The 19,514-nt window shown below is 37.7% G+C and overlaps 1 protein-coding gene across 1 annotated transcript; it reads left to right on the forward strand.

The window, feature by feature from the left end:
- Positions 1–1,773: 1,773 nt before the first annotated feature.
- LOC114513712 (sulfotransferase 6B1-like) lies at positions 1,774–18,489 on the forward strand. Its single transcript, XM_028533074.2, has 6 exons — positions 1,774–2,189; positions 4,371–4,559; positions 8,038–8,160; positions 13,595–13,689; positions 13,843–14,029; positions 17,816–18,489. Exons 1-6 carry the CDS (start codon positions 2,045–2,047, stop codon positions 17,932–17,934), a joined length of 858 nt encoding a protein of 285 aa, XP_028388875.1. The 5' UTR covers positions 1,774–2,044; the 3' UTR covers positions 17,935–18,489.
- Positions 18,490–19,514: the final 1,025 nt, after the last annotated feature.

Below are 19,514 nucleotides of genomic sequence, written 5' to 3' on the forward strand. Positions count from 1 at the left end.
CATTGCATTGGGTCAAAAAAAAAAAACCCAATTAAACAAACAAATGAAAAAATAACCACCCACCTACTTGGACTTAAATATTGCTCAAGTACAGAAATACAATTTAATTTCATGTATTGACCTTATAATCCAGCAACCATACTCAGTTTACATGTTTATTCTAATTGTTTTTAGCTTCTTTGGAATTTTCTATGTTATCAATATAAGAAATTTCTAAAACTTCTAGAGACTTTTTATATTTATTTGAGCCAAACAAAGGATACACCTGGAAGCAAGATCTCAACAGACTAATATAAATGCTTCTGAGAAAGCAGTTTCTTTTATGCATTTGAAATTGAGGGAAGAGGCAACAAGATGGTTAAAATCATGTGAGTGGATAAAGTAGCTGTGGTATATTTACACAGTGGAATACTACTCAGCCCTAAATAAGAAGGAAATCTTACCTTTTGTGATAGCATGGGTGAACTTGGAAATTATTATGCTAAGTGAAATAAGGCAGTCAGAGAAAAACAAATACCACATGATTTCGATTATATGTAGAATCTACTAAACAAAGTAAACTATTGAAGTGGACACAGACTCATGGATACGGAGAACAAGCTGTCACAGGTGAGGGAGGTGGGGGCTGGGCCAGGCAGGTAAAGGGATAAAACAAAAAAAAAGACAAGACTCATGGACACAGAAAACAGTATGGTGTTTGCCGGAGGGAAGAGGGGTTGGGGGGAGGTAGAAGAGGATAAATGGGGGATAAATGGTGATGGGAGGAGACTCAACTTGAGTTGGTAAACACACAACACAATATACAAATGATGTATTGTAGAACTGTATGCCTGAAACTTGTATAATTTTATTAATCAATGTCACCAAAAAATTTCAATTAAAAATAAAAAATAAAAATAAATAAAAACATAATTTCAAAAAAATGTTATGTGCTCTCTTGGAGGTGGTCACATAGAGATTGGACTACAAGGTAGTTAAGATAATGTGTTCTCTTTAGGGTGGTTACAGCTTATTTCAAGGGTGTGTTGACCTAGATGCACAGAAAACATGGACAGGGCTTGTGTAAGACACAGATAAACCTTTTACTAAAAACGATATGCCTGATGACTACTCACCATGACCTGTCTAGTTAGGAACTGATGGTCAGATCACCCTGTGAGATTGCTTCCCACAGAGCCTCTGTTTTGTCCATAATATGTAGATAATCATTCTACATTTCATTTCTGCCACTATTATGTATGTCCTTCTTTAGTTATTTTTTACACAGTGGACCTCTACTTTTTTTGCTTAGTGAAAATGCTGATCATTTCTTTGTTGGTGTACTTTTCTTTTTAATGGCTAGACAGCAAACAAGATTCGACTGTTCAGTGAGATAACTGGGTACTTCATTGCCATATCTAATTGAATCTGGAAGATAATAATAGTGACAAACTAAAAATGACTCAGAGTATATCAGAGCTGCATACATCTCTTATGTCTGGGTTTCTGGATACTCATGTTGTCTTTTGTTGCCTGTAAGGTTTATGTTAGTCACAGACTTATCTGCCAGTTCCTAGATGATTTTTTTTTCTCATTCTGTTCCTCTCCTCTTCCCAAAATGCAGTACTAGCTACTTCCTGTACTGTGTGTTAATATTAACAAGTAGTTCAATCTTCCCAATCATTTCCACAGTGATGTAATCCATTACAGCCACTAAAAGCCTTTCCTTATTTAGGCCAAAGGATCTGATTAACATTAGTTCCCTAAATAATTACATTTTAGTAACTTGGAATCTTGGTATGTAAACTATTTTGAGTGACAAGTGGAGGAAATATTTTTATAAAGTGTGTTATCAGTGAAATTCAGATAACGTGATTTTCACAGTAAACAGTTACCATTCAGAAATTACTGCTGTGAAAATTGCAAAAGGTATATATATATTCCTCCTGTTGGAATACCAGCTCAGTGATTCTAGGATTGCGTTGTTCCTGAGCTAGGAGCACACTTGCTCTCTGCCTTGTGTAGTTAGTGTTTAGTAAGTCATTTCTGACTGATTTGATGAAAGATGTCATCCCAGAACCAGTCAAGTGTTCTTCATAAATTCAAGGACATCCTCTTTTCTACTATGTCTTCAGAAGAACTTCTAAGTTCCATGGATTCTTTCAATGCAAGAGAAGATGATGTATTTCTGGTTTCCTACCCAAAATCAGGTAAAGTTTATGTTAATATATTGTGTAAATGTGGGAATATAATAAAAATATAATGCTGCTGCTGATGATGATTTTTACAAAACATTTGTTTTTCAGAATTTTCCACAAGAAATTAAAGTATCCCAACTGCTTATTCTAATGAAAAAGTTTGATAGTAGAGAAGCAAAAAATGTGCTTTGAAAAAATTCAGCTGGAGAAATTAGAGCTTTACTACACATTTGTTTCTATTTTATTTATGAAGTCATACAAATGTTGAAATATATAATAAGCATAATATCTGTAACATTATAAAGTTTTCTTAGGACTTTGTGCCAAGCACGAGGATGGTGATAAATAGTGTTCATTCTATTTATAATCAATTATTGATTTATAAATAAATACTTTTTACTTCTGGGCTAATAAGAACCATAAATACTTTTATTATTATAGGTTATGCTTTATTATTTAAATTAATATTATACCATTTTTTACTCTGAGGGGTGGCCAGGATTTATAATATCCAACTGCCTGCCGCTATGTCCAGAAGAGTGGATGTGCGGCTGAGCACCCACACACCTGCTGTCCTGGATTCAGCAGCTAAGGCTCCTGCCCCCTTCGATTGTATGTGTGCCATGGTCCCCTCTTTGCACTGCCGGTCAGGCCTGGGAGACTCTTCCTTTGGATGATGCAGAGTTCCCATAGGGCCAGGTCTCCCAGGGTGTTTTTGAGAAGAAATAAAAACCATGTATGTATCTCTTCGAACAGAAAATATGGCCCCAAATGACAATTAAATGATTGCCTCCAGAATACCACAGTATTCTTGCTATGCAGTAGGTTGCTCTGTGACTAAAAATATCTTATCTTCAATTGACATAGTAGTTTAAAAAATAATTAATGATACTTTAAGTTTCCTTGAACAGGTGACTAATTTATACTGTATAGAGACAACCACATATGAGGTTGTCACTGGTTATGTTGGTGCCTCTTCCCACCAGCTGCCAGGAGTTCTCCTTCAGCAGCACCTGTATTTTCCCTCCTTCATCAGAAGAAATCAATGTATTTTCTTAAAATAACACAGCTATCACTACTACATGAGTCACATTTATATGAATAGTATAATTATAAATATTTAAGACATTAACATCATGACCTAAAATAGTCTTAAATTTAAAACATATAATGCAAATGAGAGCACTACTTAAGCTATGGGTATTTATTTGACTCTAAAATTGTGATCACATTGAGATAAATGGAAACAAAAGCTGATTTAAAGGCTTCAGGGACATTGCTTTTTTATCATTGTTCAAGTACAGTTTTCTCCCTTTTACTCCCAATCCAGCCCACCCACACAACCCTCCCCAGTTCCCTCCCATTACTGCCCTCCCTGTAGTTTTTGTCCTTGTGTCCTTTAAATTTGTTCCTGTAAACCCTTCCCATTCTCCCCTGAAATTCCCTCCTCTCTCCCCTGTGGTGGACGTTGCTTTTGAATTAACAAAACATCATCTCCACCCAGACTTCCGCTTCCCTGCTTCCGTTTACTAGAGCCTACCACACCGGAGCACGTCCGCATTTGCTCCACATAAATATGAAGGGTTTTCCTGCCAGACTCTGAGGTAGTGGGGGCTTTCATCTCTATGATGTTTGAATATGCCATTTTGCTCATTGTTCTACTGCTTTGTTTGCACAACTTCTCAGCATTTACACACAAACAAAAATAAGATCCAGTGTCTATCTTCAAAGGGGAATTGGGGAGATAGACATAAATAAGCAATGGCAAGTGCACTCTGGTGGGTGTTACTCTGGAAGGACCTGAAAGGTGAGCAATTGTTTCAGGGGAGTAGGGACTTTGAAAAGCAAGATGACGAGCTTGCAGGACCAATGGGAATTGTGTGTGGGAAGGTCTGTGTATTTGTGAATTGGAGAAGATGCTAGAGGTGAGTGGTAGCACAGAAGAGGATTGCATGCTGAGGAGAGAGCATATACAGTTTTCATATCTCTTCATGCTTTTATCCCTGCATAATAAACTAACATTTTAAGTATTTCAACAGATTTTAATAGGTGTCAGTTTCAAAAGGTTGTAAAACTATTTATAATAAAATTAATGCATTTATTGCTTTTATAACCTAATGCTAATTTTCTATATTTATTTCATCAAAAGTGCCATTTAATTAAAAATGAATTTCACTTTATTTTTCGGTGAAGGCACCCACTGGATTGCAAAAGTCATTGAGAATATTCCCAATGCTGAAATTACTCTAACATCTCCAATTGAATTGGGAGACATTTCTAAATTTGAAGAGCTAAAGATGTGTTGTAAGAGAAGAGTTATTCCAACACATTTGAGCTATAACATGCTGCCAGTGGATATTAAACAAAAACAATGCAAGGTAAGTTCAATGGTGAAGGGTGGAAGCTTGGGAATGCCACAAAATCAAGCTTGGATTCTTGCTCGGCCACTCACAAGATGTGTCATCTGGAGAATTGCTGATGCTCTCTGACACTTGGTTTCCTCATTAGATACAGAGATAATGGTATCAGTCTCATACAGATTCAACAGGACAAGGCATGCGTAGGTGTGGCTAGGGTATCTAGCTCATAAAAATTATTTTAATAATCCTTCAGCAGTGAAATAAATGTGAACTATAATTACACTAGACAATGTCTTAGTCTATTCTGAATCTGGTTTTAATCGTTTTACTTTAAATATTGATGTCTAGAGAAAGAAATATTGCCTTAGTGTTATTTTAATTATTTTTATCTGTCATTTTTGCAAGGGATTATATAAGAAAGGAATAAAAAGTGTTGTATATAAAATGCTTAAAAATAGTTACATCAAGTTATTTTTAAAATAAATGTCACATTATTATTATTATTTTAAAAGTTAACTATAATTTAAAAGTATTTTATATTTTCATATACTTTATATTCAAATTTATGTTTTCATGGAGAAATGCTTATGGAATAAGGTTAAGTAGAAAGTATATTTCAAATACATATGTACTGAATAATCGCAATTTAATTATAACATATATACACACATAGAAAAAAAGTCCAGATGTAAATATAACAACATGCTGAATGGCTTTTATATGGTACGACATTAGAGTTGGTTTTATTTTCTTGATAAATGTCTGTATAAGGTGCACTTCAAAAATTCTGTTTTGATCAGGAAAAAAACAAAACATGTGAAAAGCAAAGGTGAGATACCTGTGTTTGTTGTAACGAGGCCCCAGTAATGAAGCCGCTGTAAGCAATGTCAGCCATATCTCAAAAACAACAAACACAACCTACCGGTCAGAGGTGCACAAATCAGAGCAGATCTTGCTGTGACTACAGCTTCATGGCTGTGGAGTCTCTACGCACACATGTATTCTTCTGCCCGAAGAAAAGTAAGCACAAGCAGCCAGAGGTAAAGGTCAGCTTTGTCTTCGTTCCCAGCAAGTCTATCAGAACAGGGGAAGGTGTACTATCTCAGTAACACTTTCACTCAGCCAAGCATTTTTGTTTCAGACTGTCTCTAAGACAGAGAGAGAGGCATCTGGGCAGAAAAAGAGTCTTCTGAGCTCAAAAACCCTTACTTGGGACAATGCAATAACACTGATAATAAGTGGCTATCAGAGACTGAGCTGTTTTACAAACACATTACAAAAATTAGAGCAGTGGGCATTTTTGTCTTCATAAACAAAGAAACTGAGCTCAGAATGGTTTGGGTGCTTCTTTCAACAACGTACCACACTGAAGGTACAGCCTTAAGGCACAACCCTCTTAAGGTGACCTCTAATGGGGACTGGGACATTGCTTGGCCCTGGTCCACCAGAGGATGAGCTGTCCTCTGTTGCTGAGGCCCAGACCAAAGGGCTTGGGGCGGGACCAGCTGTACCTGCTCCAGCAGGGCCCGCCAGGCAGAAGGTCCCTCTGCCAGTCTCTCTCTGCCAGCTCACAGCCCCACTAGGCCTCTTACAGTTTTCTCCTAACCTTTGTCTCCCCTTTTTTGTTTCCGAACTATCTCAGGAGAAATTTATGTTTTCAACTCATTTCATGATATTTAGTTCATATTTAATTTTTTTCCAGAGTACTATTCTGCCTTGCTTTCATATCCCTCAAACTTCCCCTAATTATTTCTTATGACTTATTAGAATGAATGCACCCTTCTCGTGTGTTTTTGAGCATAATTGACATATAACATTATATTAGTTTCAGATATAGAACAGAATGATTCAGTATTTGCATATATTATAAAATGATCAGCACAATAAGTATACTTAACATCTGTTACCATGTTCAGTTACAGCATACATTCCTTTAACCTCTTTTGACAAAATATGTATTAATGGTTTGCATTCATTTACTTTACTACTAGATAACACAGAATGCAACTTTGAGGGGCTCTTCAAGGTCCTAAAACTCTTCTCTGTACCACCCCTCAAAATCTCCAACTGGATGGCTAAAAATACTGCCATTTTATCACTTTGTTAGGGCAGTGATTTTTTTTTTAATTAACTTTAGAAAGAGACCAGGGCAAGGCAGTGGATTTTTAAACTGTGCCCTTTGAGTCTTGGGGTTCCGAAGGTCTAGAGCAGGTAGAAAAAGCCTGTGGTGTTGGGTTACTCCAATATAACCTATTGGGACAAAGAACCGACAATGGTGGGGGACGGTGTGAAGGGGCGCCTCTTTCTTGTGCACACGGCCTTTACTGTCCCCCAAGAAAAGAGGAGCAGGTGCTGTTTATGTGGGTCACGCACAGTACCTGTGCTCGGAGCACAGTACGGAAAGATAGGTGTTAAAAGAACTTAGTAAACACCTTCTTACCTAAGGAAAATGTGTCCACCCTGATTACCCATTGAAAGTCAAGTAGAACACCTGGTACTTGTGCAGTGTTGACCGTGACTGAGTAATAGTCCTTTCCTATCCAACTAATCACACTGGTTCCCTGCAATTTCTTGTATGCTCCTACTGTGCTCTGCACTTCCCTGTCAGGACCCTCAGAACTCTGCATTGTCAAGCATGTTCCTCACCTCACTGCATGTTTCCAGGGGACTAGAACTCTTTCTGTCTTGCTCATTATTATATTCCTTGGACCTAGAATGTTGCACACTGCCTGGTATACAGTAGGTATTACATACGTGTATATATTGAATTGAATTAAATTACAGTTGCAGTGTTTATGTAAATTGGTAGGTATCTCAGATTCCTTGTGCTTTGGGGAAATAACTGTAGAAAAAGAAAATTCCAAAACATCATTCTTCCCATAAATAAGAATAGATCACTTTGTAAAAAATTGTACTGTATGGGAATCATGTTTTATAATAAACGGACATTTAAAAAGTAATCCCATCCTATAAATGAATAAGGGTTTCTCTCACATCTACCCCTAAGAAGATAGAACCAAATGTAACACGAAAACTGAAAAAGTGGGGTTGATCAGCTGGCAGCATCAACAAGTCCAGGAACTCGTTGGAAATGCAGGAGGTTCCAGATGAAGCCGGGCCTAAAGGAGGCCCGGCTTCATCTGGAACCTCCTGAGTAAGAATCTGCATTTTCACAAGATCCCCTGACCGTTCCTATGCACAGAGCATGTTGAAACAGTGGTTTAAGTCTGTGTTTAATAATTAGCCAAAGCTGCCAAAAAATTGTGACTGGCACAGGTAAGGTTAGCTCCAACTTTTTTTTTTTTTACAAATTTTTTAAATCACAGTTAACATTCAGTAATATTTTGCATCAGTTTCTGTGGCACAGCACAGTGGCTCTACAGTCTATGCTCTATGGAGTTTCTCCCCGATATTTCCAGTCCCAGCTCCACTTTCTTTTAGGAAATGTTTTGCGTTGTGGCTATTTCCACCCAAAAATAAATTGATTTTTTTTAAAACAGATTACATCGTCAGGAATCCAAAAGACACAGCTGTTTCTCTGTTCCACTACTACAGAGAGAACCCTAATCTCCCTGGCATTGAATCCTGGGCTGCATTTTTAGAGCTATTCCTAAGAGGAGATGGTAAATATAACAATGATTTTTATTCATAATATACAGTGAATCTTTCTGCTCAACATGAAAGTGTTTTCCAAAAGTTTAAATAGATTCCAATGCCTATTTTCAGAAGTACATCCTTCAGTCGATTATTCTTTTACTTCTAAGCAGTTCTTTCTCAATGTGCTTCTTCACAGTCTTTCTTATCACCCTTGAGCAGTACATATTAGCAAGCTCTTATTAAGATTAATGCTGACCAAGCCTTTATGTTTTCTATATACTATCAGTCTTTTCAGTGAAATAATTATGCACTAATTGGAGCACAGTGAGATACGGCTAGAACCTAGACAGGTAGCTGAAACATGCCTTTTATATAGCTGCATAGAAAATAAAACACACACACACACACACTCACACAACCCCTCAAATCCCCTAAATAAAGCAAATGTAAAAGAATTAGCCATCCTGGCACTTGGTTTTATAAAAACTAACAGAAAGTCATTTATCCTGAAAATACCACAAGGAGACATCATTTGATTGAGCTGTGTAGCATATGCTAGCCCTGCTCCCGTGCATGACCTTTGAATTTATTCCCTATTTTTATGACTCAGTGGTGTCTGGAGCACTTAAAAAAGCCCTTCTAAACTCCCAATGTATAATAAACAAACATAATATATAAAGACAATGCTGAATTTAAAATAGACATGGCTTAGAAATGGTGTGCACCCAGAAGATTTTCTCTCTTCTTACTGGGCTTAGAGTAGATCTTAATTGCTAGTTTCAGTATTTTACATGTAAACTGTCATGCTTTTTGCTTCTTAATTTAAGAGAGGCCCCAGTAAGTATAACATGAATGTGAAGACATTGGGAAATCACCAGCAACAGGATTTGATTCTTTGTTTTGCTATATTCCCTTTGCAAGAATATGCTATTCTCATACTATTTCAACTCCTCCATTTCCTCATTTAATGACATGCATTTAGTAGAGTCATAAAGTTTCAGGAATGACAGGTGCAGTAAAGGTCATCTGTTTAAAACACCCACCTGATGTTTCCATCACCTTTACAACATCTCCAAGAATTGTAGGTGCTAAGTTTGAACTTCTTAACCTTGACAGGATGTTGGTTCACACTCCACACTCCTGTTCTCCAGAACACTTCATCTTGGAACTTCCACGTGTTGAAAAATCCTTACCGTGTGACACAGACACGGAGCTAAGTGCTGTGCACACATGATCTCTTTTCATCCTCACTCAACCATGTGAGGTAGATGATATTATTGTCATTTTACAGGGGATAAAACTGCTGACCTCAGGAGGCCAAATAGCTTGTCCATAGATGCGTAACTAATAAGGAGCAGAGCCGAGATTTAAATCCAGGTGTCGGCTCCAAAATCTTTGCTCTCACACTGTGCCATAATTCGTCCCACAAAAAACTGTGCCCCAACCATTCATTCCTCTTCCACATGTTAGCCTTCTAAATATTTGAAGATAGTTAGCATGCCTCACTCTGCCTCAATTCCATTTTTGGAATAAGCAGAGTATAAATACATAACTTATATTTTTAAAACAGATCTTGGGCCTGCTTTTTCTCAAGAAAAAAACATTGCATTTGTCCCCGCCATTCACACACACTGAGGCTCACCGGTCCTTCCTCACACTGCAGATGCTCAGACCCGGCCATGTCTCTGGAAGGCTGAGCAGCAGCAGGGTGTGGTCTGGCTGCTTCTGTTCGAGAGGTTATTGTTCCATGCATGTAGCCATAGAAGGGCCAACCCAGGCCATGCACAGGGCAGCAAACCAGTATCACAAAGCATTTGCTTTTGTTATCACAGTACCAGAAGTTGCAGCAGTGTATGTAGGAAGGGCAGAGTGCAGTTGGAAAAAGTATTTTGGGTGAACCTTTTACACCTTCTTAGGTGAGTTAATAGATTTTTAGCTGTAAAGAGACCTGACATGTAAATATTCTACAACTGGCAGTCTCTCTAGACACCAGGAATAGTCACTGAATCACTAAAGCTTTTAAAAAATTTATTCAGATAGGAACAATTGCTTCACATTTTCCTACTTACAAGATACGGTTGTTCATTTTCCTGTGTGTTTGTGTGTGTTGTAAATGACTATGTTTCAGGGGTGTTCGTCAATGGCTTTTGGGGGGAGGATTATTTCTCTTGCAAATGACAGTGTGATGTAGCAGAAAGAACAGGCTATAGCAGCAGAAGACCTGGGATCGAGTCCTGGCAATACTTTGTTCTCTGGGTGATTTTGGACAATAGCTTAACCATTCTAAGGTTCAGACTCCTAATATAAAATAGGACTAATAAAATCCTCTATTTTGTAGGATTATTTGGAGGTTCAAATTAAGTAATGGTTAAAATATGCTGTAAAAATCTACTGACATTCTGTTAGACATAACTTTTAAAGACACAAAAACTTTTAAATAATTTTTCATTAAGGTAGAAATGTTACAAGTTGATATTTATCTAGAAAGATTCTTTTACAAGTGAGGCATCATGATATCCAAAGCATAGATATAAGCATATCTATATAAACATATTCAAAACATAGATATAAGTCCACATTGAATGATATGACACTGCAATAAAGATAAAGATAATGACATCTATTGAATCACTAATTTATCTTTCAGAGAGTTTACAGTACACTTTAGGTTTTTAAATGAAACAGTAACTGTAAATTATATTCTCACAATATTCTGGCAGATTAATATTTCAATGAAACAACATCTTCACATTTTACTTTTTATTCTCTGTAGCCAGCCCCTCTCAGTTTTATATTAAAGTTCTCCATTTCCTAGGCCACTTCATCCCAGTGAGTTTTGTTTTCTGTATAATTATCTATCACCAGAGTGCTTTCTAGAGACTAGACAGTAAGATACTCATTATAATTGGATATCAGAGTTGGGTAGAGGGCTTGCAAAAAGTATGGGAGTTTTGAAACAGCTGAAGAATAGGATAATGTGTTAATGCAGGACAAATTGGTTTGCCAGGCAGCTTTGGGGCCCTTGAGGCTGGAAAAATGAATTTGCAGCGGTGTAAACACAGAGTGGTAAGCATTTCTTCGGCAGATCTCAGCAGTGGGGGGTGAGCTAGAAAGAAAGCAAAGTGTTTTGATCCAACACTGAATGTTTTTGGAGGGTGATTAAGATAACCTTTAAGGGGACAGGAAGTTGAAGGTATTGGTGAAAAAGGTCTTGAGGAAATGTACAAAGGGAAGAAAGTAAAGGTAGAAAAGGACAAAAATAGTTAGAGGAAGGTATTGCAGAAATATCCATTAAAGTTACCACAGTTGGTAGTGAGACCTGAGATGACGCAGAAGGTTGTAATCTAAAATCACAGTCGTCAGCGACTGCAGTGGAGAGGTCGGAAGGTCAATTTCTGACTGAAACCAGGATGGAAGGAGTGGCATAGTCGAAGGACAGGCTAAAGGAGCTTGGAATGTCTGGGAGGGAGGAGTTCTGGAAGTCCCTAGAAAGCCGAGTGCTGACTCACTCTCCCTAAGATACATGAGTGGGCTGAGAAAGAGCAACTTGTGTTCAAGGCCATCTCAGGGGAAGGAGTAACTTTTGGAAGGCGACTGTGCTCACCTCTGCACCGCCAGCACCAACATGGAGAGCAGAAGGGGGGCCGTCAGTCAGATGTTAATTAAAGCCAGGAGGTGGTGGAATGATTTTGTAATTAAGTGAAGGATATGCAGAAAGATATTTCCCATAAAAGCAAGGTTTCAAATCTCTATTTTGGAAACTGTATTTTCTTACCAAACCATGGGTCCACCCTACTCATGACCTGGACAATAGGATTCTGATTAAAAAATTAACCCAAACTGTAATTTTCTACATTAGTGAGAAAGGCACAAGCAACCAATTTCTTTAGATTCTTCCGGCTAGCTTGAGTCCTTTTGGAACAAGGTACAGTAGAAATTAGTTAATAATAGAACAGCTGGCTATCAAATTATGATCAGGCTAAGATCCAAAAATTTATTCTTAAATCTATTTTGAATGTGTTGGAATATATTTTCTCCTGAATAACCATAACGGACAAGGTCAATTAGAGTACCCCACCCATCGGGCCCTGCCCATGAAGTGTAACTCTGGATCTCTATCCCTACCTAACTTTTGGTCAGAGAAGTATGGGCTGCCCCCCCCCACCCCCAATGCACAGTATTCAGGGCTCCGCATTATCAGTGACTCTAGGCAGTGACATTACCAGAAGGGCTGGACTGTGGCTGCCAGTGGGAATTGGGATGCTGGTGGAGACTGTGAAGTAGTCTGGGGAACTAGAGACTAGTTAACTTCCTCAATTTACGTGAGAGAAAAATCAGTCTTCTTCCCCCCATGTGTTCGTGCTTGGGAAAACATTGGCCATTCTTATAAGATAAACCCTTGTCACTGATGTGTAATTCAGGTAATTTGAAGCCAGTATTATGTGAGGCACTGAAATAGCAGTGAGATTACTGAGAACTGAAAACTTTATCTGCACAGTTCTTCTAAGAACCAGTTCCTGTACAGCCTCTTGGGTCCAAGGGGTAGTAAAGAATTAGGTTGGCTCCAACGATACCACAGTGGTCCCAGAAATTCTGGTTTCGAAAATATGCTACAGTTATTTTCTTGCCCTTTGCTTCCTCAGGAGCTGAAGCCGTGGAAAATTGCACGTAATTTGAAGTTAATTATATTTCAATTTATTTAAAGCTTTAATGTTCAAAATGACTTGGGAACCAGTTAGTATTAAATCTTTGTATAATACAGTTCATGGAAAGATGTATATGTAGTATTTTAAATTTTTGTTTTATACTTCGTTTTGTCAAACTAGTCAACTTTTTGTGTTTTTAATCATCACTGCTATAAAGGTTACTTTACATGATAATATTTTACTTTTAAGCCCTAGAGACCTTTTAAGTCTGTCAAATTAACAAAACATTAAAGAGACGATATCAACTACTGATAAATCCATAGGCCTATATTTCTCAACCTTGAACTAAGATACTTGAATAGAATTCTTGCTTGTGCTGGTGGTGGTGGGAAGTTTGTACACCTTTTTTGATAAGAACTTACAGTTATGAAAAGCATGTCACATTACAGAAAGAAAATGCCAAATTCTCAATGTTTCTCTATTTCTCCCAAGATCCAAAGTAGTTAATCAAAACACAAATTGGAGAAGTGTGTATCACTGTATTTCTGTTGTCAATTCCCCTGATGGTAAAAAACATTTACTAAAAATAAGAAAAAAATACACACAACCTGATTAGAAGATATCGCTATCCAGCTTCATTTCACAGTATTGTAATTAGTTGAAACAATAGTGAAATTGAGTCTAAGGAAAACTTTTTCATTCCAGAGTCTAATAAGTATGTGCCTTGCTTTAACAACTTTGCTGAAGTGGGAAGAACCCAAACCCTAAAACCATAATGTTCAAATATTAACACAACAATTCACTTTTCTTCTAGTTGTGTATGGATCTTGGTTTGATCACATTTTAACCTGGGAAGACCACAAAAATGATGAAAACATTCTATTTATATTCTATGAAGAAATGAAGAAAGTAAGTCTTTCCTAACATTTCAACAATCAAAATTCAAGTCAAATTATGTTAATACAGGAAGTCAATCAATGAATCCTGTCCTGTTTTTGGATTTCAGGGAATAAATTTGGTATTTTGATGAGTAACACTTTTTAAAATTTGCTTATTGTTCAGGATCCTTCTAAAAGCATAAAGAAAATAACTACTTTCCTCGGTATAAATGTGAGTGAAAGAGAAATCAATCAGATTGCTTGTAAATCATCATTCAGGGAGATGAAAAATGATGCAGCCAAAGAAAACTGTGACGCAAATAAGACCATCTGTGCCCTCACATCGAACAGGAGCCTGGTATTCAGGAAAGGTAAGTCAGAAAAGGGTGCGGTGCCTTGCCTGGGGCTCATATTTGGAAGTAGTTCTATTTTACCTTTTTAACCTTTATTTCCCCGTAGTACACCCCGTCTTGCACAACAGATGCCACATTGTCATCCATCGGTGAATGTTTCTTAAATGGAATTCTTGAATTGCATTCTTTCCAGATTTTGAGGTTTCCATGCCCAGTTAGGAACCAACTGAGAGAAAAACACAGGTGTCAAACAGATAGAAATGATAAAATGATTTGAAGAAGTGTCTCAGGTCTGCAGACCAGTGTGTTTGCTAATAAGTTACTCTGAATTTTATAAGCACATTCTTAATGCAGTCAATCAAATGCAGTCCTGTCCCCCTAGCGAAGTAGGTCACTCAGAGCATGTTACGTGGCATGTTTTCTTCAGCAGAGAGAAAGGAGCTGGTAAGTGTGGATGGTGCATTTTCCCAAACTCACCAATCAAATAACTTGCTCTGCAGAAGTCAGGGGTGGGGAGAGAGAGCTGGGATTGTTGTTGAAGGAAGTTCATCGGCATGGGAACACGAAAAGAAGGAAATAATTCTCCACTAAGTCTTAATGTGTAACTTAGAAGGAGGTTAGGTAATAAAATCTGACAGCAAGAAGAAAAATTCAGAACCAGTATGGAATTGGATGATAATTTTATTTTTTTTTAATTCTTAAAATTAATTTTAGAGAGAGAAAGAAATGAGGAGAGAGAGAGAGGCAGAGAGATAAAGATATCAATTTGTTATTCCACTGATTTATGCATTCATATGTTGATTCTTATATGTGCCTTGACCAGGGATTGAACCTGCAACCCTGGTGTATCAGGATGATGCTCTAACCAACTGAGAAACCTGGCCAGAGCCTCAGTTGTATTTTCTAGGAAGAGCTGGTAGTCTCTCATGTGCTAGAATGGTGTATGATGTGTGAAGCTGAAGGAGGGAGATGAAGAGATTGGGGCCAGATTCCAAAAGCTTTGAGGGACATCATACAGAGGTCTTTTTTACCCTCAGTCTGTTGGCACTCTCAAGAAGGGATCTGACATGGTCAGACCTGTGTGGAAAATTGATTAGAAGAGTTTAAAAGCAGAGGCAGACAGTCTAGCAAAGAGGCTCTGGTAGTAGTTCAGTTATGAAACATTAACAATTATAACTAGGGCAGTGGCAGTGAGTCACTGTTGGGTGCAGCTGAGCTGAGAGGTCAGTGAGCCATCAGCAAATTACAGAACTCAGTAAAGTTGCTCAGGGTAAGTGGGAAGAGCTTCTGGAGAAAGGGACCCTGACGTCCATGGGAATGAAACAGTCTCCAGACGAGCCAAGCAAAAAGATCGGCCAGAATCAGGAAGAAGGCCAGGGTCAGAGATGACCATTTACTTTTCATTCATGAATTCTGAGACTGCAGGAGGAAGCCAGGCTGAGGGATCTGAAGAGATGAGAAATAAAGAAAGGAGAAGCAAATTAGGAGCACTCTTCTAAGAAGTTTGATAGTGGAGGATGGAAGTCAGATGATATGGGAGCTTGAGAGAGAGACGGGGTCAAGAAAAAGTCAGGAAAGGTGGGAGAAAGACAATAAAGGGAAGACAGAAAGAATTTAGAAGAAGATGCATGGAGGAAGGTAAACTGAACTAAAGGGTGAGAAGCAGAGATCAGGATGGACCATGGTAAAGAGGATGATCAGAAATGAAAAAGTGCTGATGGTTACTGGAATCCAGAGCTACTGTTGACATTGCTTATCACTGCCCTTTGAGATCTGATTAGCAAATTCTCAGCAATCATGCGTCTTATCTTACAAACTTGGGAAATTTTACTGCCATTGTGACCCTAGTAAACATTTCCAGGGGAAACCATATCAACATAGTTGTAGGCGACAGCATTTATTCTAATGCATTTCCATTTTATCTAAAAGTGGTTTCTTTATATTGTGTCTAACAAAACACAGAAGGTTGATGATAGGAACATCTTCACTGATACTAGTCACCATGAGCACCAGTTGGTACACTTGGACAATGTGAGAAACTAAACCCAAGGGTGGGTCAATAAAGACCCTTCACTTTATTCATTTCTTTAAAGATTTTATTATTTATTTTTAGAGAGGGGAAGGGAGGGAGAAAGAGAGGGAGAGAAACATCAATGTGTGGTTGCCCCTCATGCTTCAACTGTTAGGGACTGGCCTACAATTTAGGGATGTGCCCTGACTGGGAATTGAACCAGCAGCCTTCCAGTTTGCAGGCTGGAGCTCAGTCCACTGAGCCACACCAGCCAGGGCAAGAGACCATTCACTTTATTTCTTTTGTTTGATGGATGGGGTGGGTGTGGGGGCTCCATCCTCTGAAAGTAAGAGTTTCAAAGAAACTACTGAAGTCACTGACTCAGAATCCTTGGCACACAGAGATAATCTTCACAGAGGAGGATTTGTGCCTGCAGCTGTCTTTACTTTAAACTCAGAAGTAGGGCTGATATTCTAGTAAATGACTATGGTGGTCAGGGAGATAAGGTGACAAGCAAGGATAGTCCACATAAGTGTCAGAAGTCTTAGGGCTTCTGACATACTAAAGTCTGGGGGGAGAATTATAGAAGTATAGAACGATTCACTTAAAGTATCAATCAGAAACTGCTAAAAATGTTGTCATATCCATACAAGGGTTTACTGTGGAGTCATGAAAACTGTAGAGTAAAAATAGCTAGATTTACTGAGTGCTTTACTTTGTGCCAGAGACATTACTTGGTTTGTCTGGATTTTGACAGCAGACTTTTGAGGATAACATTCATGTTATCCATATTTTACTGAGACACCCAGTGCCTGAATAACTCATCCAAAGACACATGATTAGTAGCTGGTAGAGTCAAGATCTGAAGCCAGACCCTCTTACCCTATGCACCACAGCTTTCATTGTTGGTATATAAATACTAATATGAAAAGATGAGCAAACTATAGTAAGTGGGAAAAGTTAGGTTATAATTGTGTGATTTAAAATGTAGTTTATATGCATTTATATGTTTGTGAAGATCTGGGAAAATGCACACTGGCCAATTTGTTAGCCATGTTACCAGAATACAATTTCCTTGATTTTTATCCTCTTTGCTTATGTGTATTTTATCTAACCTACATATATAGCTACTATTTTATTTTTTAAAGATTTTTTTTAAGTAAAAGAAAAAATCAGAAACCAAGCAAACAAAAGCCAGATCAAAGGAAGAAGAAAGCAGTGTCTAAGTGAATTGATATCGGAAACTGCAAGGAAGAACCAGGAAAGACCCAAAAATATTAAAGCTGACCTTTCACCTCAGATGGGGTGTTTTAGAAGCAATGTCATACAAGAAAATGATTATATTTTCAACTCTTTGTTATCAATATTGTAAAATACATTTCCTGAAAATGAGACCAACGCCCCACCCCCTGGCTGTGTTGTCAGCACAGTGACTGGTCCGGAGGCGCACAGGCTGGGAAGTAAAAGCAGCATCACTGTACCTACATTGTCTGCTTTATGTTTTGATGAGGTGTAGGGGAGATGCTTTTCACTTGCTATTGTAAAACTGAGGACTGTGTATTTTTAATCTTCCTTTCTTTTTAAGATAGAACTTTTTAAACTATACAAATTGACATGCAACTATTACTAAAAAGTTAGAAAGAGATTAGTGAATGAGGGAAAGAATAATTTCCTTATCATCTTATCACCAAGAGCTGAAATTGTTCACATTTTATTATAAATCTGAGAGGTTTCATTTGTGACTACTATATATTTAAATTGGTTCTTGTCTGATACATTTCCAATTTTTCCAGGAGCAGTGGGTGATTGGATAAACTACTTTACTTCAAAGCAGAAGATAGTATTTGATGAACTATTCGCAGAGAGAATGAAGCACAGTGAACTAGCAAGACACTTTGAAGATTATTCTTAATACAAATGGAAAATGAAACCAATTTCCATTTTATGCGATACAGTGCTTGTAGAATACATAAATATTTTTTACCAACGTGGAAAGCAGATATTTCTTTCAGAGAGAAATGGACACTTTATGAATGCATCAAGAGTGCCATGTGCAAGAGACTATCATTATCATATTTGATGGTAGCAGGGAATTATTAATAAAAGGAAGTATACAGTTTTTGAATAGCTGAATTATATATCTGCTTTCAGGATATGTATAAGGCAAGGAGACGATTTCTGTTCAGACAGCATACTACTGTGGGTATCCTATAAACCGCACTAATGTACAACAAAAGAAGAGGGGGATTATCTGAAGTAACGAGTGTCTGAGAAGAATCAATGTCCTGCATTTTGGACCATCGTGACATCTAAACAAATATTTTTATTTCAACATTCCTTGGTGTCCATGTAAAAAGATTCTGTAGTGTCATAGCAATGTAAACATAATTTTACTAAGGCAAAAACTCCTAATAGACAACTTTTATCAGATGATCAGAATCTGGCATTTTGGTGAAAGGAAGGATGAGACGGCACCCATTCATGTTACAATAACTCTGGGGTAGCATTCCAGCATTCCAGCACGTCCTCTGTTTTAAGTAAAGTTACTTAAATTACAAAACTTCTTATTTCTAGTTTTGAAAAGTGTAATTTTCCTGAAGTATTTATTTTTTACAGTATTTTGAATATGTAATATTTCTCCCAGTAGCATTTCTAGCATTAATCTAATCTCTAGAACACTCTCTTCTGTAATGACTATTAGTTTGTAGCTTTAACCAGGAGGACACTGTAGTGATATTTCAGGGAACTTATTTTAGGATTATTGCCTGAATGACAACATATTGGTTATAAGAATCTATGTCATACTGTTTACATCTGTGCCGTGGTATCTAACCCAAGGCTAATGGGAAATCAAAATCGTATATTGTATATGACTGTGAGCTATGAAACCAAAGCAATGAGTTGAGCAAGTTAACTCAGCCAATACCAGTGTATGGTGAACCTTATTTTTAGTAACAAATCTGTTGGAGTTTCTTGTACCAAGTTTATCACAAATCAATCAGCATTAGATCTTCATGAATCTTTTACATATACATAATTGTTATAAATAAAATATATCCCAGTTGACTTCATGAGATTCATTTGGCGTTTTTCTATTTTTTATAGAATTAACATACACAGAGATTTACTAAAATATCTCCCTTCCCCAAATAAATGAGCTAAGTGAATATTAAGGCAACCAGGTGAGATCTTGGTCAAGTCCTCATTTCATGTTAAAGTTAAAATCGCACTTAACTTTCCCCAATGTTGATGTGCAGAGCATGAGAAGGCTTTCAGGGTAAGGTGAAGAGGATCAGATGAGATTGGCAAGTGAAGACAGTGACTGTTGTGCTAAGGACACCAAATCCCATGAGGCTATACATCTTCTCACAAGGTTAAAATGATCATTGAGATCAGCCCTGGCTGGTGTGGCCCAGTGGATTGAGCACCGGCCTGTGAACCAAAATGTTACTGGTTCGATTCCCAGTCAGGGTACATGCCTGTGTTGTGGGC

This window comes from Phyllostomus discolor, chromosome 2, assembly GCF_004126475.2.
Source record: "Phyllostomus discolor isolate MPI-MPIP mPhyDis1 chromosome 2, mPhyDis1.pri.v3, whole genome shotgun sequence".
Lineage (NCBI taxonomy): Eukaryota > Metazoa > Chordata > Mammalia > Chiroptera > Phyllostomidae > Phyllostomus > Phyllostomus discolor.

Excerpts from the sequence above, each read along its gene's own strand:
- LOC114513712 (XM_028533074.2), top strand. The coding sequence starts at position 2,045 with ATGTCATCCCAGAACCAGTCAAGTGTTCTTCATAAATTCAAGGACATC. Across the intron at positions 13,690-13,842 it reads TCTATGAAGAAATGAAGAAA|GATCCTTCTAAAAGCATAAA; the intron begins GTAAGTCTTTCC and ends CTTATTGTTCAG. Across the intron at positions 14,030-17,815 it reads GAGCCTGGTATTCAGGAAAG|GAGCAGTGGGTGATTGGATA; the intron begins GTAAGTCAGAAA and ends CAATTTTTCCAG.